Source organism: Pygocentrus nattereri, chromosome 7 (assembly GCF_015220715.1).
Source record: "Pygocentrus nattereri isolate fPygNat1 chromosome 7, fPygNat1.pri, whole genome shotgun sequence".
Classification (NCBI taxonomy): domain Eukaryota; kingdom Metazoa; phylum Chordata; class Actinopteri; order Characiformes; family Serrasalmidae; genus Pygocentrus; species Pygocentrus nattereri.
The window spans coordinates 35,689,242-35,713,559 of record NC_051217.1 but is presented as its reverse complement, the minus strand read 5'-3'; the positions used below and the strand labels follow the sequence as shown (position 1 = coordinate 35,713,559).

The following is a 24,318-nucleotide window of genomic DNA, read 5'->3' as shown; positions in this document are numbered from 1 at the left end:
ATGGGTCAAATCCTCCGCGCTTGGTTTCAGTGCGCCGTCAGCGCGAGAGGAAGAGCGCGAGTCGGCGGCGGAGAGGAGCGGTCAGAGCGGACTCTGATGAAAACCAAACAGCAGTCCTCCAGACTCCGAGGGTTCCGGCGCGTGGCGGAGAAGAATGTGCTCGGGGGCTGCGGGGAGGTGAACGGTCGGAGAAAGCTGTTCGCGAGGCGGGAAGACACGGACGGTGTGCGCGGTGGCGCCGCCGAGGACGGCCGGGGCTCCGTGGAGGAGCTGCAGAGAGTGGGGAGAGCTCTGAGGCAGGAGGAGCTGGAGCTGCAGAGGGACCATGAGTGGGGCACCTGGGCCATGGAGGGACGTAACGTTAACGGCGCGAGGACGGTGGGCAGGAGCAGCGGCGAGCCGGGCTGCCTTTCAGAGGGAGGTGCGCGGCTGAAGAGCTCCTGGCTGGGGAACAGCCTGAGAGTCCCCGCCGCAGACATGACCAGAAACTCTTCAGAACGCAGACAGGGGAGCCAGGACAGCTGTCCTGAAGAGGAATACAGTTTGGTGGATTATCACAGTTTTCCAGGCACCATTCCTCAGCTCATCGTCACCCGGGACTCGAGCCCCAGCCCCAGCCCCACCCAGGCGCTGCAGGAGCCGCGGCCGGGGGACGAGTCGCCGTGCTCGGACAGCGGCTGCGGAGGCTCCCCGGTGCCTTACTTTTCCCTCCGCAAGCTGTCCAGCTCCTCGTCGGCTGGACTTTCGTCCGCCTCATCGTTCGAAGAGTCCGAAGACGACGTGACCGGAAGTGACGCGGAGTCCGCCGGCCTGTCCCCCTGGAGAAGCGGCCCGTTTGGGAGTCCAGATGAGTTGGCAGGGGTGAGTCAGTTGGGGGCCTTATAACCCAATACAGTACAGAGCAATGAGTATGGAAATTCAAAGACAAATCCACTGGGCCAGTCCACTGGGCCAGTCCACTGGGCCAGCAGTTACAGACTGAAGCTATGCACAATTTCTCAGCCACCCCTATTCATTACTGGTCAGTTTCTGACCAGAGCACTGCTGATTTTGGGCAGTCACACCAGTTTTCCAAACTGTCCTTATAGCTAAGATGTAAACAGTCATTCAGAGTGGGTTGATGAAATGTACCTTTCTAGAGAAACTGAGAATTGTTCACAGAACCTGACGTCCACAGCGTTTAATGTGTCTAAAAGCACTTCACAGAGAACTTTCACACCACAACTGGTATCCATATGCTGCCGGACACTTATAAAGCAGTTTTGCTGTAAGATTTTAGCCAGAAACGTGGTGGAAAATTAGACGCGGGCAAAATTTCACCAGATGAAACTTCTAGATTTACCACTAACTGCTGACAGATGCTGGAAGAATTAAGATGTTCCACTTGGAACTTGAGTAGGAGTTTTAAAAAGGTTCAGAAAAGTTGTTTTGGTTGCTGCTTTTACTTCCACTTGAGTCATTATTTTGCTGAGGAAATCTGACCTCCTGAGTTTGAGAAGCAGAAGTATGGTTAAGTTTTTCCAAATCAGTCAGACACCTTGAACAACGAGGCTTCTCTGTACACAGGCCTGAAACCTTAACACCCTAACAAGGCTTAATGCAATCGAGGCCTTTTTGGTTTTGCTCCTGTGTGAGTCATTTCTCCATCATTAGCCAGGAGTTTCAATGTGCTCCCTCCTGAGCTTCCTCCCCATCCTGCTCCCGTGCTTCTCAGCACATGCTTAATCTCCTGGAGAGTCCCTCGCAGGCTTAAGGAGTTGATGATTAGCTGGGGCAGTCTCCACTGAGAGGCTGATTCATTGCCTAACAATCAGTGATTGTGCATAATTGCTGGCCTTGAGTTTGCCATCCTGTGGGCTTACTGGAATGTTAATTCTTTGGCATTGCTTTCATATTTAGGGATATGGGAATTTTTCCACATGCCCATTGGGGATTGTGCAAGAGTCAGAAATTTAGAAATTGATTTCGTTTCCAGTAAAAATGGCTGTTATGAAAATTGTTTTCAGGGTCAAGAATATATGATTGACTGGAAAATGAGACAGAATCCTCAACAATTACAGCATTTTTTTTTTTTCTTTTCTCCAGGATGTTTTCTTGCAGGAATATTTTTCCACACCTCCAAAGTTTAGTCTTAGAAGTTGGTTGGAGTTTTGGCTTCGCATCTTGTATCCAGTCTCCTGTAAATATCTTTAAAAAAAGCTGAAATGTGGCCACTGTGACTAAGTAAAGGAAAGGTGGTCTCTGATTTTAGGCAGTACTATTTATTTCTGTGCACTCAGCAAAATCTGTTCAGACAGTTGGTAAACAAACAGTTTCTATGACTTGGCAGAACTTTTTGTTTTTCTTTTAATGAACCATATACGGTCAGGTTTCTCATCAAAGAACCATTCAGACAGTTATGGGTCTGTATATAATTTTTTTTTTGCCTTAAAAATCTTAAGCATAGTAGCCCTCAGTTGCTGAAATGTGCTGCTCTTCTACTTCAGTCACTCAGTAACCGTTTAAAATATTGGTCAAATCTAATTGTCGGTCCAGTGCAGTTATATGATGCTGATACCCATATGATTCCAACTGTGTGCCCAGACAGACTGCAAGGATGTGTTATGACGGTCTAATCGGGCTGGCCAAGGAGAAAAAAGTAACCTAATACTAGTTGGTAAACTGCATGTAGAGGAGTTTGCCCAAACACATGTGACAATAGCAGCTAATTGGCAGTTCGTCTCAAGATCTTGTCACGGTTTTGCAATTACAATATTGGTCAGGAAAAATTGCAGTTGGATATTTCCCCAAAACTTTTATCTTGTATAAAACCGTATTTCTTAGAGCTCGGTCACATTTAGCTCTCACAGTGGTTGCAGTTCTGATCATCTGATTTGTCTGATTTAGTTACATTGCTGACCAAACAGGTTTGCTAAAAAGGGAAAAAATGTTTCTAGGTTCTAGGGGCCCTGCGCAGTAGGCAGTGGTTGGTGTAGTGTAGTGAGTAACACCTCTGCCTTTTATGCTGTAGACTGGGGTTCAGTGCCCCGCCTGGGCGGTAGCCTACACTATACCAATAAGAGTCCTTGGGCACGACTTCACTTACCTTCACTTACCGGTGTTAAAATGATCAAATTGTCGCTCTGGATAAGCCAAATGCTCTTGAAAGTCTGAGTTCTTGAGCTCTGTAATCACACTACAAAGAGATTTGCTGTAGTGCTGGTAAATGCAAGGGTGTGTTATGACTGTCTAATCTTGCTGGCCATGAAGCTGCTTGGGGACAGGGCTCTTTTGTTTGCAGAAGTGTCCTTCAGTCGTATCTTCTAGGCGTTCTTTTCCTGGCAAGGCCTTGGTAAAGTACTCTGCACACAAACGGCAAACAGGTCCATTTAAATTAATTTACAAAGCACTTTTTACAACAGACATGGTCACAAAACAGCTTTCTACAAATCCAACTGTAGTGCAGGTTGTTTTTTGTCTCCTGATGATCTCCAAAGGCCTGGAACAGTGTGCATCGGATGAGTGTTACTCATAGCCTGAATGCCAAACCTCTGGGACATTCAGGTTCAGAACCTCTAGGCCCAGTGACAACTGGGAAAATGTCAGCTGACTCTTGAGAAATACGACATTTACGGGCAGGAATTCAGAAAGCATGATAAAGAAGGAACTCTCTGGGAATTACGAGCCACCTTTTGTGACCATGCGCTTCACACTGTGGGCTCAAAGATCAGTGATGATTCAATTCTAGTCTCTCCCAGGGAGATAATGCTGGAGGACGGAGGTGTTTATTCTGTGCTGTGTGATTTGTGGTCACTGCTCACACTTGTATTTTTGTTTGCTGCTTCTCATGGAGTTTGTTTCCCTTTCAATAAACCTTTTAACTGCTTGAGGAACATTTTATTCTGGCCTCAAAGGTTTGACGTTGCACATCTGGTTTGCTTGACACGTGTGGCGAATTAAAGTAAGTGGTTTTCAATAAGTATGTGTCAAAGATATTGTAGTATGGTGCGAGTCACATGTGGCGATTTTATAGGCTTGTATTGTTGATCGTAAAACAGAATTACCACATGACCGTAGAACTGCTCAACCAAAACAGCTGACTTAATTTCTTTATGGCACTTCTGAGTCACTGGGCATGTGATAGTTATTTGAAGGACATGTATAACAAACTTAAATGTCCCTCACTTTTTTCTCATTTTACATATAGAATATGTAGGCCTATATCTGTTGTCAGAAGAGAACCTTGTGTGTCCAAAATGGTAACTTTTAAAGGAGAAGTAAAAACATACTTTATTTCCATGCAAGTGAATGGAAACAGACTGTTTTCTTTTTTTATATATAAATAATACTGAGGGACCGATATCTATATCTCACACACAGGACAGAGGTTATTTGCATACATCTGTCTTACAGGCACAGTAATGAGCACAGCCTGTTCAACTCTAATGGATGAATTGAGGTTGGAAAACGGTCATGTTAAAATGATTTATGGTGGTTTTTGGTAAATAAAACTACATACGTACATTATTGCCATTTATGTTTATCTGGATGCTATTGGTGAACTATAATCATTTTGCCAGTGACTCTTGAACAAAGGTTGACTGACATTAAAATCAGCACTGGTCGTTCGTGCCACGAAGCTAATAAATCTTATTGCCACAATAATAAACGCATGTGACATGACCATGTACCAATGTGGTCGGACCTGTTTTGGGGGAGTAACCTAATAACATAGTTTGTGAACTGCATGTAGAGGAGCTCGACCAATCAGAGGCTAAACAAACTCACATGCTGTATACGTGGCAATTGCAGCTTACTGGTGATTTCTGATTTGGACAATGCCATTTATTTCTCGACACTCTTAGCAAAAAGGGTTTAAAGGAACCATATACTGTCAAGTTTCCCATCAAAGAACCATTCAAACAGTTAGTCATGGGTCGAAATCGGTGTTTTCCTAACAAAAAAAAACAATTTTTACCGTAGTAGCCCTCAGTTGCCAAAACATGCTGCTCTTCTACTGTCCAGCACACCTATTCAGTGCTTCAGTCTCAACATTCAATAAAGTTGAGGTTTTTTGTTTGTAGGGAAAAAACCCAGACCAATATTTGTGCCATTATTGGTCAAAAAATTGCAATTAGATATTTCCTCAATCTTTTATTTTTTATATATATATAAACCATATTTCTTACAGTGATTAGTTCTGGTAATCTGATTTAGTCCTGTGTCTGACCAGACAGGTTTGCTAGAAGGGGAAAAATGTTTCTGGGCCAAAGGCTCTGCGTGTTTAGTGGCCCAGAGTTTCTAGGGTAACTGGGCCATAGGCAATGGCAGCCCCTCCTCTTGAAAGTCTGAGTTCATGAGCTCTGTAATCTCGCTAAAAAGAGATTTGCTGTAGTGTTGGTGAACGTTTGCATGCGACAAGACAAGCGCTTGATATTTTCCTTTGTGGTTGTAGCACAGGAGACGATGGCACGTGGTTTAAACACAGGAAGACGTCTTCGGAAAACGCACACACGCACAGCCGCACACACTCCGTCTACTTTCCTAAGTTTGGTAACGATGCTGTGAAGATGTGGCCGTAATTGGATGCTGTTTATGTAGCTGTGGGTCTCAGTGAATCAGAGTGAATCAGCACAGAGACGATGAACCTCAGGAAGTGTGTCAAACTCAACAATAACATTGTCTCGTGTTTTTGAAGCTCTCTTCACAGCTTCTTCACAGCTTGAGCCATGTAGTCGTGACTGGCATGAGCTGGTTTGGTTACTGCTCTTCAGTCCTACCAGGGTCATTTCACAATACTGATACTGCAAATGTGTGAAATGCAAATGAGTTCTGATTACTAAGAGGCAGCCCAGTGTTCTGTGAGCCTGCTTTGATGTTAAAGAGTACGTTTCGCAACTTACTGTGTACAGTATCTCACAAAAGTAAGTGTGCCCCTCATATTTCTGCAAATATTATCTTTTCATGGGACAACACTATAAATGAAATTTGGATATAACTTAAAGCAGTCGGTGTACACCTTGTATAGCAGTATAGATCTACGGTTATCTGAAAATAGCTGGCAAAACAAGTTCACAGTGAGGCATACTCACATGTCCAAATGGTGTCGTTGACCCTCCCTGGTGTCATGTGACTTGTTAGAGTTAAGGTTCCAGATGTGAATAAGGAGCAGGGCTGTTAAATTTGGTATTTTGTGTACAATTTACTCATACTAGCCATTGGATATTCAACATGGCACCTCATGGCAAAGAACTCTCTGAGGATGTGAGAAATAGAATTGTTGCTCTCCATAAAGATGGTCTAGGCTATAAGAAGATTGCTAACACCCTGAAACTGAGCTATAGCACGGTGGCCAGGGCCATACAGCGTTTTTTCCAGGACAGATTCCACTCAGAACAGGCCTTGCCAGGGTCAACCAAAGAAGTTGAGTCCACATTTTCAGTGTCGTATCCAGAGGTTGGCTTCAAAAAAATTGATGCATGAGTGCGGCCAGCATTGCTGCAGAGGTTGAAGAAGTAGGAGGTCAGCCTGTCAGTGTTCAGACCATATGCCTCACAATACATCAACTCGGTCTGCATGGCCGTCGTCCCAGAAGGCAGCCTCTTCTGAAGCTGATGCACAAAAAAGCCCTGAAACAGTTTGCTGAAGACGAGCAGTCCAAGAACATGGATTGGAATCATGTCCTGTGGTCTGCCGAGACCAATATAAACTTTTGCCTCAGATGGCATGGTGGTGGTAGAATCCTGGTCTGGAGCTGCATGTTCATTGAGGGAAACATGAATTCCAACATGTATTGTGCCATTCTGAAGCAGAGCATGATCCCCTCCCTTCGGAAACTGCGCCTCATGGCAGTTTTCCAACTCTAACGACCCCAAACACACCTCCAAGATGACCATTGTCTTGCTCGAAGTAAAGGTGATGGAATGTCTCCAGGCCTTAAGCCAATTGAGCTCCCCTGGGGCTTTCTCAAAGTGGGGGGTGGTGTTTGGAGGGGTGTTGGGTGGTTTTCTCTCTCTCTCTGTCTGTCTCTGTCTCTCCCAGGCCAACATTCCTTTTGAGGTGTGGGTTTTTTTTTTTTTTTTTTTTTTTTTTTTTTTTCCTTTTTCCACTTGTTATATTACATCGATATCAGTTATGTTAAGTTGCATAAAAGTTTTTAGAAGATTCTGTTAAACTGGCTGCTCCTACCAACACACTGTCTGTAGACCAGTAATGGTGCTGCCTTTTAGTGTATCGGAGTACATTGTATAAGATTAAAAAAAAGATTTTCCCATGTTTGCGGCTTGAACAGTGAGTTGATTTTGCATGTATTTAAGAACTCTGCTTAAAAATTAAAAAATACTGCAGGCCAGTAGTTGACGTGTCTGCTAGTTTAAGGCATGTCTTTTAAGATGTTCTTGCAGTCTCAATATATAGCTGTGGCATTTTCCTTAATTAGGATGTGAAGGACTGACCCAACATGTCCTTCTTACCTCAGCTGTGACGTCTTCAGGCTTGTGTACACGCACGCAAAGATGCCAGATCAGCTGAGGCTGAGAGACTGTGTGTCATGGAAAATTGAGTTGTAGGTGGTTCCTTTTGTCACCAAGCTACACTAAAGCTTTATATGGTGCTACCGCCCCTCCCCCCCATGTCGCTTTCACCCTCTCCCCCTTTCTTTCTTTCTTTCTTTCTTTCTTTCTTTCTTTCTTTCTTTCTTTCTTTCTTTCTTTCTTTCTTTCTTTCTTTCTTTCTTTCTTTCTTTCTGTCTTTCTGTCTTTCTGTCTTTCTGTCTTTCTGTCTTTCTGTCTTTCTGTCTTTCTGTCTTTCTGTCTTTCTGTCTTTCTGTCTTTCTTTCTTTCTTTCTTTCTTTCTTTCTTTCTTTCTTTCTTTCTTTCTTTCTTTCTTTCTTTCTTTCTTTCTTTCTTTCCAGAAATCCCCTCAGCCCTGATTGGGCTGTTGTGTTTCATGTCTGTTAGTGTTGTTCCATGTCTTAGACTTTTTTCTGATATTAAAGAATATTGAGGGGAAAGTTTTGCTCTTCACTCCACTCACACACTCTCGCTCCACATGCACACATGCCTGTGGACGCAGAGTGAGGGCGGCAGGGTGGTTTTGGATATATGTGAATTTGTAGAGCATGATATTTGAGTTGTAATCAATCTACATCACTCTCCCATACAATACTATGCAGTAGTATTTTACATGTTGAGCCATACTGTATATGACAAAATGACTAAATACATCATGCAGCCTGAAATTTAATGCATGTTTGTTTATAAATTCTAAACATAATGTACAGTTGAATATGAATACTCTATATGGCCTGAAATAAAAATTGATTGCATTTCTGCTTCTCCACATTATTATTATTATTATTATTATTATTATTATTATTATTACTACTACTACTACTACTACTACATAATCACTCCCCCCCCTTTCTTTCCTTATGTGTATTTATCTAATCTCCAGATCATGACTTGCACTAATGTATGAAGGGTTGACATGACTTTATATACATACACACACACACACACACACACACACACACACACACACACACACACACACACTGTAAAGACTGAAATCTGTCTCTTGGTCTCTCGCTCGCCTACTCATTCTAGAAGTGCACTAGTTGGACAGGTTGGTCTCCTGTGTATTCAAAGTCAAAAGGTGTCTCAGGCTGGGGGAAGGAGGTAATCAGAAAATTACACATTATTCCATTTCTTTTTATTCAGTGTTTACCTCATCTGACCCATTCGCTTTCGTGTGTGTGTGTGTGTGTGTGTGTGTGTGTCTGATTCTGTGTGAGAACTGGTTCTGATTAGAGGATTAGGCTCAGAGGATGTTGGGAGAGGAGGAAGAGAATGAGGGGAAAGAACAGGGTGAGCACACAGTGAGTGTTTGAGGGCTGCAGACTGCTGAGATGGGTAGAAGGGAATTTGGGAAGTCGCTGTTTATATAGATCACTCCGTTTGCAGTGTACACTCAGATGCTGGTTGAGTGCCAGTCCAGTCATGAATTCCAGAGCATCTGGATGCAAACTGAGTGTTTTGGGTGTATTTGTGTTTGTTTATTATCCCTCCTGCAGCCTTTGAGTCTGCATTACTTCCTTAATGTAATTGTAACAATTTTATCTGATTGTCATACAAATCATTGAGCTTAACAACGTATTTGGCTCACGTAAGCCAACATTATTCAAAACTGCCCTCAAAATGTGTCATAGCACCATTTGGAGCTGTTTTCTCAAATGTGTTTTCATGCAGGAAAAATGCATAAAACCTGTTTCCACGATCTGTGTTACAAATCCATGCATGTAGGTTCACTGGTTGGTTCAGGTAGTAAAAAGCCTGGCTGTATTCAAGTTCCAGGCATCACAACCCCTGGTTCCTGTCACAAGCATTGTAAAGTAATTCTGACTAGGTATGTTTCTTTAGTATAGGGAATTTCACGTCCGACCACCGAATGACCCCAGACTGACCTGTTTACATCTCTGATTATGTAGAATTTCTGAAGGAATAACAGATTGTTGTGAAGGCGAACAGCTGTTTACAATAGTTGTGGTCAGTTTCCAGATCACAGTAAGATTTGAATAATTGCGACCGTCATGCTATGACGTTATAACTGTGGAAGGCCTAGATGTTCAGGACATTTTCACTATTCATATCACAATATAACCTATAAGGATAGGTTTTCAAAAGTATGCTAATAGTTTGTGTACAGGCAAAATAGTAAAATATTGGCAAGTACAATACTTTTTGTTGGATCAGCTCCTTGTTACTATGGGGTTTAATATGACTGACATTAGTAGAAACTCTCAATTTAATCTAAATCGCTCTTTTCAATCGTTTTTCAACGACGCAAGTAGTGATACTCATGGTGTACTATAGAAAAGAGTGTGCAGTGACATACTGTGCAAAAGACCACTCATTATTATTCTTCTACTCAAATTTGCCATCCAATACAAATTATTTTATTTAGATGTACTTGATGGTGTTAATCATCTGCTAAAGGCAGGGGATCGCCAAGAGAAAATAAATGCTTGGATCATGAGAAGCAGAAAATGCAACCAACTTCTACAACTGAACTTTGCAGGTGTGGAAAAATGTCCCTTTGGAAAACCGAAACAAAGGCCCAATACCATTTCACCCCTTTACCCTACCACTTGGCCCTACGCCTCCATTTTACACGTTCACGTGTCGGGGTAGTGTCCCAATTCTTGTTGAGAGGGGTAGGGTGAAGTGTACAGAGAATTTTCTCCGTTTAAAAAAAATACTGTAACCATTGTGTTCTTTTAGTTTAATGTAATTCCTTCAGAGCAAGAATAAATAAATCACACATAGCATGCTAATGTCTCAGGAACTAGTTGGCTAAATTTCTTGTTCCACCTTAAATGATGTAGCAGTTACATTCTGGCTCTTCAGGCTTCAGAACTGTTGCTCCCTTTTAAGGTGGAATGGAAAATTCAATCAATAACCTGGTGAATATCTGAGCTTTGTATCACTGAAGAATTAGAAGTTGGTGATAAATGATTGCCCCCCTCTTTGAAGGCATGTGATGCCCTACATGTAACTAAAGCCCAGCAATGAGGAGCTGAACTTTACCCTCTTGTACCATCACTGAAGACAGACAGGGTCTCCTACAGAGCAGCACTAATGACTGTTAATGAAGTAATGCTCTTTTTATTTGAGCGTTTTTTTTTTTTGTTTGTTTTTTTTGTTTTTTTTTAAGGGAAGATTTCAACCTCTACCCCTTATAACTTATTTATTATCGCCCAACCCTAGTTCTTCAGTGATATGAGGATTGTGGTTGGTATGGTGGTGTGGGTCACACTTCTGCCTTCTGTAGTGTAGACTGAGGTTCAATGTCCTGCCTGGGGTAATAACCCTACACTATACCAATAAGAGTCCTTGGGCAAGACTCCTAACACTACCTTTGCCTACCTGTGTAGCAATTTGAAAATTGTAAGTCGCTCTGGACACGGAGCGTCTGCCAAATTCCATAAATGTTGGCATAAAGCTAAGAAGTGGGATTGAGCCAAACTCTCCTGCAAACAGTGGAAGCTGTAATAAAGGTTAAGTGACAACGCTACATGCTGAGAAATGTGCTGTCAAGTTGTTTAGGCTTTCCTATTAATGTTTTCTGCTTTATTCCGATCCTGAAGAATGAATGAATGAATAACTCCCATTTAATAGGCATTTTTATTCTTGGCTGATTATTCTGAATCTGACTCAGACCCACAGTTTGCGTGCACTGTATGTATAGCATTATTGGCTCAGTGATTTTGAAGAGAATGCTTTTATTCTAAGCTGCACAGGAACTGAGGTGGAGTATCAGTAAATCAGGCTGATCTTCCATTATGAGATTAAATGCACTGTCTGTGTTGTCTTTGTCTCTAAATGTCCATGATTTCATTCAAACCCCTCAGACAGAGCCCTTCTTGTATGTTTGTGGGTGGCTTTCATACATACTGCAACCTTTGAACTCCGGAATGGAATCTCTGGCGCCTCATATGGCTGGGCTGTCGTCAGCATGACGGCCAGACACATTCCATTCAGTTACAATATTGGGGAGAGAGCAGATGTTTGTGTTGCAGGGTTTAAAAAAAAGAGATGTACCGTTCTTTTTACTGGTCTGTCTTGTGACCACAATTTGGCTGATGAACGTTCTATTGACTGAAGAATCTGTTCCAGCATGACCAGGACCAGCCACAGCTCAGTCTGGACCCGCCTAAATGAATGCGTGTTGTTCATTGACCTAAAGGCTTAGGATTTAAAGCCTAAAGTTAGTTTGTAAGACAAGTGTACATGAAATGGTTGATACTTATGTATGACTTTATTTCTCAAACAAAAAGTTCCTGCACATGAAGCTGTTTGTAGCAGCCAACATTAAGTGCATTTACATGCACTTAGCAATCCGATAACTGCAGAAAATCAGATTTTGTCAGTAAACAAGTTGATCGGATCACATGCGCTTGAGTAATCAGATAATGGGGAAACTCCAGGTCTACATGAATCGGACAGTAATCAGATTTATGCTTTGCATCCAGCCGATAAACTCATAGAAGACCATGTGACAAACATGACGTAAAACGTAATGCTGCTGCTTTTTACCTGAAAATATGAACATGCATCATCTAGAAGATGAAGAATGTTTAATTCCGTCATTTAGTCTAGAATATAGTTCAGCGTCGCTCCGAAAGTGTTTTAATGCGTCTTGCAGCGATGCTGCTCGCTCATTACCTGTACTGTCTGTTCTGCACATGCTCAGACTGAGAAACCCGAAAGAAATCAGAATAAGAGTTTACAGCACTGAGATGTTTTTACTGGGCTAAAAAACCAGATCTCTATCAGATTTCTAGATTGGAGTATGCTGTCTACATGACAATTTGACTAATCAGATACCTGCAGAAATTTGATCTGATTGACTGCATGCAAACACACTTCGTGTCCGCATATGTCTCTGCACACACTGCTCTTTCAGAGCGATTTCAGAGATCATCCAGTGTTGTTGGGAGTGGCACATAAACAGAATTCTTAACGTACCCCCACAAAAAGTCACACTGCATGAGATCTGGTGGTTTCTTGGAGCTGTTGATACCAACAACAAACACTTTTAGCTTTTGGAGGTTCATAGAGTTTGACTGTCAATCTCTCAATGACCCCCCTCTTTCAATTGGATTGTGATTGGTTCCTAGAAGCCTCACGGTTGTAAAAAATGACTCTTTGAAATCGGGTGAATCTTTTTGAATCCCCCTGTGTTTTTGGACTTTTGTTTTGCACAGGAATGTAAATTGTTAGAGAGCGTGTGTGTGTGTGTGTGTGTGTGTGTGTGTGTGTGTGTGTGTGTGTGTTATGAATGGCCCAAATGAAATGCTCCAGAATTGCTTGGAATTAATTCTCTTTACATTAGAAATAAATAATTTCTAACTATTGCCCTCCTGTAAAGGCACCATTTTGGAGATGCTTGTTATTCTTTGGGCAGCAATGATGTCTGGACGCTGATGAAAAAGCATGCCAGGTTCTCTCTGAGAGAAAACCTAGCTTTCTTTTAGCAGTCAAGATAAGTACTAGTTAAAGTGACTAGAACTGATGGGAAGTAGTAATTAGTAGCCAATGCTAGGACAGGAGAAATGTTCGAGTAGTGGTGCTGTGATTTACAGGTAGCTGTTATTCTGTGCATCCTTGTGCCAGAATTGGTTAAAACTGCAGTTATTTATGGAGACCCACAGTTGTGCAGAATTTGCTATAATGATGAAAGTTTTGTCACTTTTTTTTTTTTTTATTTACCTAAGGAGAAAAAAATGAGGAGCTGAGTTTTTAGCTTCATTCTGAAGTATAATAGCACAAGATGAAGTACAGTTCATAACCTCTTTTATTGGCATTTTTCTTTTGAGCAGTCTTGGCTTCTAAGTGAGCCCCCCCCCCCAGTAGTTACGAGAGAGAGAGAATCAATTACAACTGGGCGCGGAAAATGAGCCGCTAGTGTTTAGCGAGGAGTGAAAGATGAGGAGGTGTGGGGGAACAGGGCTGAGCTGGATGGGATTAGACGCGCTGTAAAGGGTGAAGGACTAGAGGACAGGGGATGAACGCAGGAGACGGATGACTGATTAGATTAAGATGCGGTAGATTGGAAGTGGAAGATTAGAGAAGGCAGCGGGGGAGAAAAAGAGAAGTCGGATACATTTCTTTGTGCGGAGCAACTGATCTGGAGAGACGAGGTAAACATCCTATAATGAACCGTCATGCTGGCTTCTGCTTTTGTTTTTGTTGTGATTGTCAGTTGCATTCAGTACATTAATACAGAAGGATCACTGACAGTGAGAAACTCTACAAGCCCCTCTTTCAGTTGGACTGATTGGTTCCTAAAAATAAATATAGTTGTATAGTTGATTGGTTGTAAAAATATAGTGCTTTGAAATTGGATGAATCTTTTTGATCGCCCTGTATTTTGGGCTTGGCTTGTTTGTTTTGCACACAAGTGTATCATTTTTGTGTGTGTGTGTGTGTGTGTGTGTGTGTGTGTGTGTGTGTGTGTGTGTGTGTGTGTGTGTGTGTGTGTGTGTGTGTGTGTGTGTGTGTGTGTGTGTGTGTGTAATTTTTTAAAAAGTGTCGTTTGCTGTGATTTTAAAGCATTTGTTTAGAATTGATGCCATTTAGGTCTCCTTTTTGGTGCAAAGGTGATTCATCATGTAAACAGCTAATCATTTTTAGTAGTACTCAATGATCGTTGAAGTTGTAACAGGCCATAATTACCACTTTTATTCAGAAATAATCTGTTTTCCTTTTTCCTGTAAATGTGGCTTGGTAATGGCTAACAGTCATAGCTAATGGCTATTAACCATCTTATATAAGCGTTTGTTGAGATTACTACAGTAGACCGACCACACGTGGCTTTTGTAACAAGGAAAAGCCAGAGTGTGGAAAAGTTCAGTGCATGTAGGTGTGTGTGAGCGGAGGTTTGCGTTTGTGCTAAGCTTTACGCACTATAGTCACGTGTAGGTGTACATTTATGTGCGTGTGGTTTTACCGAGTGTAGATACAGTATGTGGGAGACACTGCATGTGTGTGTGTGTGTGTGTGTGTATTTTTGTTTGTTTTTGCCATTTTTCGCCGCTCGTCACAAGTTAACAGGGACTTTCACAGATTTGATCAGATTGCATTGTTCAGTAATTGAGATGTAAGCAAGTTCATTCGGAGTGGTTTGGTTCAAATTTGAGTAGCAAAATGGAAAATAGTAAAATTAGTGGTAAAAATATGACTATTTTGCCATTCAGTGCCCTTATCTATAACTTCCCACCATGTATTACTTTTGTCTAAAAAAAAAAAAAAAAAAAAAAATATTGTTTCACATTAGTAAAACAGTGCCTCAGACATCAGGGGGCTTTTAGGTGTTGAGCACTTTAGATGTCTGGTTCCTAAAACAGCTACTGTGAACAAATTCTGATGCAGTATTTCACATCCAGCCTCTCTGAATGACTTTGTTTATACTTGAACAAGGGCTGATCAGCGTGTGGCCCGCTAGCCGAAGTTGGGCCATGATGTTTGATTTGGACCTGTCAGGTTAGCCCAACCTTACCCCTACTAATGCACTATATTTATATAATATATGTAAACAAGTCATGAAAATTTAAATTTACATATATACATCACATTGAATTGAATCATTTTTGTTTTCAGTTTTTGACATTTGAGGGACAAAAAACCATCTGTCCTTCACATTGTGTAAATTCCAAGATGATTTGGATTAAAAGAATTACTTGTAAATAAAAGTTTGGTTCCATTGACTTGCGTTTAAAAGTAAGGTGGTCCCCCCCCCCCCCCCCTCCTGTAAAGTTACCATTTCATAGATACAAGGTTTTGAGCTGGCAGCAGATCACTGTTAAATATGTGGGGGCGGGGGGGAAATTGCCTAGATCATAAAAGGACTAATTGTGATCTATTTTAGCAACAGCATGAGAAAATGTCCCTTGCCAATTTCACTTGCTGCTGTTAAGTCGTTTTGAACGGTCACTGTTCGCGTGTTTCGGTGAACACGAACCACATGAAAGGTGCCTGTCAGTGAAACGACGGGGAGGCCTGTAATCTGGTTAAGAGCTTGGATTACAGCAAAAAAAAGACAACAAGGGTCAAATACAAGTGACCTACATGGCCCAATAAAGCCGACTTGAATTCGATCAGCACTCTTGTAGCGGGGCAGTGCCACTTAAAACCTGAACGGGGACAGAGCGTTCAGTTATTTCTTTAAGCCTTACGTCTCACAAACACTCACACACAAGCCTTGCTTGTCATTTCCCACACATGATCCCTGCCCCAATTAATCATTTGCCTGTAATCAATACCTCAGAGGTCTAACTGCGTCATGCCTTTTTCTCTGTGACCTCGCCTCACAGATAAAGTCTTCCTCCGCTGAGCATGAGCACAGGTCCTTTTGTGGCCAGTCCTGGGAAAAGAGCCCTCGGGGGCTGAGCTGTGTACAGAATCCCAGGCTGGCTAGTCAATGTTTGATCAGACTGACAGTAGTTACAGTGTGTGTTACAGTAAGGGCTGCATACAGTGGAGGGGTCAAGCAGTCAGAGAGTGCTTAAAGTGACGATTCAACAGAAAATCAAATATTCCCCAAATGTAGTCCATCAGCCAAGATGTGTTTGGGGGTGTTTATCTCACTACAGCCTCATAATGTTACATTAGCTTTGGTTACCCAGTTTTTCAGTGGTCAGGACCACCAAAGAGCAGGTGCTGTTTGGATGGTGGATCATTCTCAGCACTACAGGAACACTGACGTGGTGGTGGTGTGTTGCGCTGGTACGAGGGGATCAGACACAGCAGTGCTGCTGGAGTTTTTTTGGAGTTTTGCTGGAGTGTTCTCCCCCCTTTATACTCTGGAAGTGGACAAATTGTTTTCAGATGGCGTAATTTGAAAACATGTAGTTGTGGGTGTTTTGTAGGTTGTTTTTATTTTTGTTTTGATGGCCAGTTTTTAACTTGCAACACAGTTGTTTTTATACTAATACTAGCCACTTGCTTTTTTTTTTTATTCTCAAATAATTTTCAAATATTACAAGAAAATAAACCCTCTGTCCTCCTAAAAGGGCACAAAATGATGTTCTGTTCAAAGATGCTATTAATTATAAATAGCATAGACATATTAAAAATGAGCCAAACAACGCTCTGGTCTTAGGATGGGAGTGTCCAGCTCTCCAGGTCTTAGTCCAGCACAGTTTGGTGACTGTCCTGCTCCAGCACTTCTACTATATCTAGTAACTAACTGCAGTGTTGGATCAGGAACTGGACACCCTTGACTGAGGCCAGACAATCGTTTGGACAGCAAAGGCCAGAAAGACCTGCCTGTAGAATAACACTCTCCCAGTAGGGTAAATGACTCGCCCTGTTCTCACTCACTGCGGGACAGAGAGGTTTTCCACATTGTCTGCCACTCCGTATCCGGACTGATGGTAAAGCTGATCTCGAACGTAACTGTTTCTCTGTGTCTGCAGGTGAGATCGTGGAGGAAGTTGAAAAGCATGGTTCATTTCTCTCCCTTCGTCGTGTCCTTCAAGAAGCGCTACCCCTGGGTGCAGCTCGCCGGCCACGCAGGTACGGACAGGGCCTCTGCGTCCACTTGGTCTGTGTGTCTTCTCTGTCTCTGTGGCTTCCACATCAGATCCTTTCTCCTTCTTTGTGTCTTTTTTTTTTTTTTTGTATTCTTTCTTTCCTTATAGTTTTCCTTCATTTCTGCCTCTTTCTTCCTATTTTTGTTTTTCTTACCCATTTTTTTTTATTATTATTTCTTTCTTTTACATTTAAAATTATTTTTTAGAATTTTGCATTTTCCGTCTTTCCCTTTTTTTTTTTTTTTGGTCGGGTTTTTCTTTTCCTTTTTGAATCTCTCCGTCTCTCTCGCTCTGTCTCTCCCTTCCCGCTCCTTGACAGGTTATGCGTGTGCGTGTGCGTGATCTGAACTTCCCGAACTTCTCATCTCTTAGCCAGAAGTTTGGTGTGATTTGTATGTATTAGTCACTGTGACTCTACTTCCTGTTCTCTGAGTGACTGATGATGAATGATCTGAGAGCTTCTCTGTCTTTGTGAGCATTAAAGGGCTTTTTGGGAATCTGTTTATCATTATCTGAGTTCAGGACGAGCTTCTCTCTATATTGCTGCTAAATGTTGTGAAATGTAAACGCGGAGTTCTGTGTACGTACCTGTGCAGGTAGTTTCCAGGCAGGGGAGGACGGTAAGCTGTTGAAGCGCTTCTGCGAGTGTGAGCAGCAGTGTCTGCTAAAGCTGATGGGCGACTCGCTGAAGCCGTTCGTCCCAGGTTACTATGGCGTTGTGCAGCGAGATGAACAGGATTACAACCTGATGGATGACCTGCTGGCAGACTTTGACTCTCCATCCATCATGGACTGCAAGATGGGCAGCAGGTGAGAATAGAAACTCTGACAGCAGAAGCTGAGTAAAGAGAGAGATCATAGATTTGATTTAAGGGCCTACGTTCTCCGTTTAGTACTACTTTATTTTGTGCATTTTTCAAGCTGAAATGTCTAGAATAAAGTTTACTACGAAAGTGTTTTAGGGCCACTGTTAATAAAAAAATAATAATAAATAAATAAAAAAATAGTAGACTTTTGAGAATGAAGTCATAATATTTGGAGGCTAACTGTAGGGAGGCTGCTGTAACGCGTTGGGGTCTCGGTTGCTGTACTGGCGCCGGAGCTCCACTCACTCCTGTCTCTTTGTGGATCATTTTGATCATCATTCACAGACACAGTTTCCCCCGAGTCCATCTGGCTCTTTGTTCTAGATAAACAGTTTCCTGCTCAGCCGTTTCTTATACTAATAACAGGCTGGTGCTGATGTGCAGGAGAGACCGGGAGTGTTTCTTTATGGGTGAATCGATATGAAAGTATAACTAAACCATCTCAACACCCCTCATTTAACACAAGGATGTGCTGCATTCACGTTGCAAATCCTTTGGCCATAATATTGAAATCTTTCCTCATATTAATGCCACTTTAATGTCATAATTCTACAACTTTATTCTTGAAATATTACAACTTTAGTCTGGAATTTTCACACATTTTTTCACTAAGTATTTTTTTAAAATGTATTATTTGTATTATAAGTAATATTTTTACTTTTTTTCTCAAAATACATTTTTTTTTCTAAATATTGATTCTCAATGTACTGTTTTTATTTTTATTAACAGTGGGCAGAAAACACAATCATAATGTACTGAAATCCTCCCTGGAAGAAATGCGCTTCAGACACTCTTTTTAACGTGTCTGAATTCTTTGGAAACCTGCAGCAGTGCATTGTCTTTAGCCAGGAGCTCCAGTGTATAATCACATTTCTCACATCTTTTTAATAACTTTCACTGGAACATGAATAGGCAGGCTAAACTGTTATAGACTATGTGGATGAGTGTATGTGTGCTCATGACTGACATCATAGTGCAGAAAACCCAGTCCGACCACTGTAGCGTACAGGCTTTAAACTCTGTATTTCTCCTGTTTGAGTCTGCTATGGCTTAAGTGGAGACAATAGATTTCTGCTGTAAGCGCATAAAAGCGGGTTGTGCTATTACTAAGCAAATTACACACCGATCAGAGTCAAGAAACACATACAATCAATAGTTGAGGCAGATATCTGTAGTTTAAAAATGAACCACAATATAAAAGTCCCAGTTACTACATTTTATAAATGCAGTGGCAGATACACCAATCGGGCAAAACATAATGCCCATATCCTTGTTTCTTCACTCATTGTCCATTTTATCACAGGACGCTGCCCACAGGACGCTGTTGGGTGGATATTTTTTGGTTGGTGGACTATTCTCAGTCCAGCGGTGACACTGAGGTGTTTTAAAAACTCCAGGGGCACTGCTGTCTGATCCACTCAGACCAGCGCAACACACACTAACACACAATCACAACGTCAGTGTTACTGCAGTGCTGAGAATGATCCACCACCCAAATAGTACCTGCTCTGTGAGGGTCCATGGGGGTCCTGACCACTGAAGAACAGAGAAAAAGGGGGCAACAAAGTATCAGAGAAACAGATGGACTACAGTCTGTAACTGTAGAACTACAAAGTGCACCTATACAGTAAGTGGAGCTGATAAAATGGACAATGAGCGTAGAAACAAGGAGGTGGCCATAATGTTATACCTGATTGGTGTAAATACAAGCAAAATATAACATTCAAAATTCCCAAATCAGTGCATCTCTATTTTCCATGCAGGAGTCATGTGGACAGGGGAATGAATGGTGAATCAAGTGTTTACATAGTATCTGAAACTGTAGCTTCAAAAGGAGATGATATGAGCCCTTTTATTGTTAGGAATCTAATTTAGGGTAGTCATGTCAGACTCTCTAATCTCTCTCAAATCAATCTCTTCCAATATCCAGAACGTATTTAGAAGAGGAGCTGGTGAAGGCTCGAGAGCGGCCCAAGCTGAGGAAGGATATGTATGAGAAGATGGTGGCAGTGGACCCTGATGCTCCGAGTCCAGAGGAACGAGCCCAGCAGGCCGTGCTGAAGCCACGCTACATGCAGTGGAGAGAGACGCTCAGCTCCACAGCCACGCTGGGCTTCCGCATTGAGGGCATCAAGGTGGGTTACACTCTCACCATTACCATTTGAACATTTTTACCTTACTTTGTGCATAAACAGAAAATGGATACTTTTAAGATCACATTTAACCTACAGTGGGCTAATGGTCACACTCTGAAGATGAGACTACACTAAATTCCCAAACTGTGATTACCACTGAGTAGCTTTTCAGTCGGCAGCTGTGACAGAAGAACTAAACAATCTGGAATCGGCCAGAAATTAACCAAATACCATTCGCCAAATGTCGTCTGACCAAATCGGACAGAGTCATAAAACTGCCGCAATAAAAAAACAAAAAAGCTGCTCAGTGCTGATGACAGTTTGGGAATTTAGTGTAAGGAGCTGGAGAACGAACTGCCGGCTGTGCAGGAAGTAGGTGGAGCTCGTTACTCTGATGTAGCAACAGGCTGCTTGTTAAGGAACTATAATTTGGAAGGAACTGAACATTAAAACATATTAAACGCCACGTTCATGGCCCAGTTTATTAATTTCTTACTTTATTTAACTGTTGTATAAAAGCGATAGAACACGCGAGGAGTGTTATCGCTATGACATCACGACTGTGATGACTTATAGTGACAATCACAGCCATGATGTTATTTTGCAATAACACACTCTCTCTGTGTTCTATTGCTTAATTATCTTTGCATACAGTAACAGTCATGTAGAAACTAGTCGCTCTATTAGACACTATTACCTTGTCAGTCCACCTCGTAGATGTAAAATCAGTGTCTGTAGCTCATCTGCTGCTGCACAGTTTGTGTTGGTCATCCTCTAGTCCTTCATCAGTTGTCACAGGGTGCTACTCGCAGGACACTGTTGGCTGGATATTTCTGGTTGGTGGACTATTCTCAGTCCAGCAGCGACACCGAGGTGTTTAAAACTCCAGCAGCACTACTGTGTCTGATCCACTCATACCAACACAATACACACTAACACACCACCACCTTGTCAGTGTTATTGCAGTGCTGAGAATGAAAGGGGGCTAACAAAGTATGAGAGAAACAGATGGACTACAGTCTGTAACACTAGAACTACAAAGTGCACCTATAGAGTAAGTGGAGCTGATAAAATGGATGATGAGTGTAGAAATAAGGAGGAGGTCATGATGTTATGTCTGATTGGTGTATATTTAAAGCGAGTTTCCTCTGTATGCAAGTACCATAAACACATTTAAGGTACACAGCTGGACTTTAAGGACCACAGTTAAAGGTTCATTTACCTTGTTTTGACTGGACATGACCTTTTTTTCTGACCATGCACAGTTAGCATAATACTGATTTTCATCGTTTAATGGGCCAGTTTGCCGTTGGGCCTGTGTCATGCAAGTATTTATGTAGATCTCTCTGTCAAGAGAGATGCAAATACTATCTCAGTACAAGTCAATGGAGGATGATGAATTTGCAAATGTGCGCGACAGAGATATAAATAGCCATAACCACTGCTGACCGTCAAACTGCACCTGTGGTCTGTGGTCATTTTTTCCGAAAGACGCTGTATGTATTACTCGTCTAACCTGATTGTTATCTCTTTTTTTTTCCTATCTTGTGTAGAAAGCAGACGGCACTTGCAACACCAACTTTAAAAAGACGAAGCACAGAGAACAGGTTATGAAGGCCTTGGAGGACTTTGTGGACGGGAACACACACATACTGGTAGGTTTGCTGTGCTCAGACAGTGAAACATTTCACAATATGTTTCCCATAAAAATCATGAAGCGAATAACTCTCTATGGACTGTTAGTCCAGAGTTAAACCTAAATGACTTATGGGGATTTGTCGTAAAAATCCAGCATGATTTCAGGTTTAATCATTGTGTAGAATTGCAGCACTTGAAGTTTAACTGGAGTAATGGGTGCAGTTAAGCTAACACGCCCTGTTCTCCTATGGCAGAGGAGCTATTTACAGAGGCTGGAGGAGCTGCGCAGTGCGCTGGAGACCTCAGAGTTCTTCCGGACACATGAGGTAAGATGGAGTAACATTAACCATAATCTTTCTCAGTTGCATCAAGACCGATGCATAGAGCTAGAGGGTAAAGTATTTTGAATCTGGTGCTAAAATCTTATGGGAGGGAAGTTAAAGGATGATTTTTCACAGATATAGATTAAGACAAGTATAGGCCTTTCTTTGTGGGCTTTTTTTTGTGTAGATTATAATATTTTGGTCTACACTGAATAGCCACTTTTCGAAGTACACCTCCTTGTTTCTACACTCATTGTCCATTTTATCAGCTCCACTTACTTGTGTGTAGGTGAAGTTTTCATTTTCACCTTGTACTTCATGTATAATAACTATCGTTGTTGTTGATGTTGATTACAATAATAACAATATATTTAGGTAGATTGTGAGCTTTTCTGAATACAGTGTGTTACAAAAGTAAGAATCATCAATATTTGCAGCTGTCAGTTTATAAGAGACCAGTGCTGCTTTTTGCAGGTGGTGGGCAGTTCGCTGCTCTTCGTGCATGATTCATCAGGACAAGCCCGGGTGTGGATGATTGACTTCGGGAAGACTGTTCCACTGCCTCTGCACCAAACCCTGGACCACCGCACCCCCTGGAAAGAGGGCAACCGCGAGGATGGCTACCTGTGGGGCCTGGATAACCTGATTGACATCCTGGCTGCCATGCTGCCCAACGCTGCCTCGCAGCAATTCTAGGGGCCCAAGCGCTGCTCCTGCTGTTCTGAAGCCTGGGGTTAAGGAAGGAATGAGTGAAATGAGAGAGGGAAGGAGTGATCAGACTCTCAACGGAGCAAGGAAATAAAACGGTGAGGGCAGGCTAAGCCATGCTCATGGCTCAGAGCTGTGGAGCGACAGAGAGAACCTAAATAAAACAGAGGCGAGGACATGCTAGTCGTCACAAATCGCCGGCCTTGGCAGACGGGTGGTTAGTCATTCGACTAGAGACCTGCCTCTCTTTCTGACCTGCCTGCAGTCTGAGACACATAAAGATACTGAGCAGTAATGCAGGATGCATATGCAAACAACTAAACACTGCTTTTGGACCAAAACAAAGACAGGAGTTCTTAAGTTGTCCCTCTGAAAGTGACCTTAGCAGACAAATGGGGGAAAGAATTTTGAAGCTTTTTATATGTATTCCTTTTTTTTTAACTTAAGAAATATAATAACACTAGAACACTGGAAAGCTTTTTGCATTTGTGAATCATCTATTGATATTTTTATAGTAATGTAAATAGACTAATTTAATTTTATCCCTAAGGGCCCTCTACTTTTCTTTTCTATATTTCATATCATTTTTACACTTTTCCTTTACAAGAGTTTGGATACATTATTTTTACCCCTAAATTAGTTCCATTATTATACTGTTGAATACTGAATACCATGAAGGGAAATTCCACTGGTTTTTCAAAATTTCAGTGAGGTGCTTTTACATGCACCCAATAATCCGATCATAATCGGATTTCTGCAGTTATCAGATTATTCCAAAGGTTATGTAACCAACATGCTTCGATCTAGAAATTCGATTAAGAAATCTGATAGAGGCTGGATTTTAGCTCAGTAATCAGATTTCTCAGTGCATGTGAACTCTTACTCTAATTTCTTTCAGAATTCTTAGTCTGTGCATTTGCAGAACAGACTCCTGTACTGAAAATTAGAAAGCAGCGTTTTGACGAGATGCAACAAAACACTTTTGGAGTGACGCTGAAACCAAGTACTTGAATATTTAAATCAAACATATTTTCAGGTAAAGTGTCGTTTTTAGGGAGGTAAAAAAAAAAAAAACAAAAACACAACATGAAGTTCAAATTTTTCAAGTTTTTGGCTGGTTGCAAAGCAGAAATCTGATTACTGCCTGACTCATGTAGACCTGGCATTTCCCCATTATCTGATTAAGTGCATGTAAACGTGATCAGATTGCTGACAAAATCTGATTTTCTGCAGTTATCAGATTGAGTGCATGTAAACGTACTGTGTAATTCAGTAGTTGAGGTGTAAACAAAGGCATTCAGAGTGATTTGATGAGAAACTTAACAACACAGATTTGCTGAGGAGAACCAGAGGATGGGATGTTTGAATGCAAGCATTTTACTCTGTATCCAACAACATTCAGTGAACCTACAGGTGTCCTTTGAGCTAAATCTGATATTTTAAGTATCATAAAACAACGATTCAGGAAAAGGCATCACATTTGTAACTACATCTTAATATAAATATTCGTAATAATAATAAATATTCGTAATCGTTTTCTTTGTGGTGTCTTTTAAGAGCCGATCCAGACTCTG

At 41.7% G+C, this 24,318-nt stretch overlaps 1 protein-coding gene across 1 annotated transcript; it reads left to right on the top strand.

Annotated features, from left to right (window-relative positions):
• Positions 1-23,796, top strand: itpkcb (inositol-trisphosphate 3-kinase Cb). Its single transcript, XM_017701935.2, has 7 exons — positions 1-861; positions 16,958-17,057; positions 17,671-17,884; positions 19,871-20,075; positions 21,629-21,730; positions 21,968-22,039; positions 22,511-23,796. Exons 1-7 carry the CDS (start codon positions 1-3, stop codon positions 22,730-22,732), a joined length of 1,776 nt encoding a protein of 591 aa, XP_017557424.1. The 3' UTR covers positions 22,733-23,796.
• The last annotated feature ends 522 nt before the right edge of the window (positions 23,797-24,318 follow it).

What these genes read in the sequence shown, in the direction of transcription:
- itpkcb (XM_017701935.2), top strand. Translation starts at nt 1, where the DNA reads ATGGGTCAAATCCTCCGCGCTTGGTTTCAGTGCGCCGTCAGCGCGAGA. An exon ending in ACGGGAACACACACATACTG is followed by an intron (nt 21,731 to 21,967) that starts GTAGGTTTGCTG and finishes CTCCTATGGCAG; the next exon opens with AGGAGCTATTTACAGAGGCT. An exon ending in AGTTCTTCCGGACACATGAG is followed by an intron (nt 22,040 to 22,510) that starts GTAAGATGGAGT and finishes TGCTTTTTGCAG; the next exon opens with GTGGTGGGCAGTTCGCTGCT.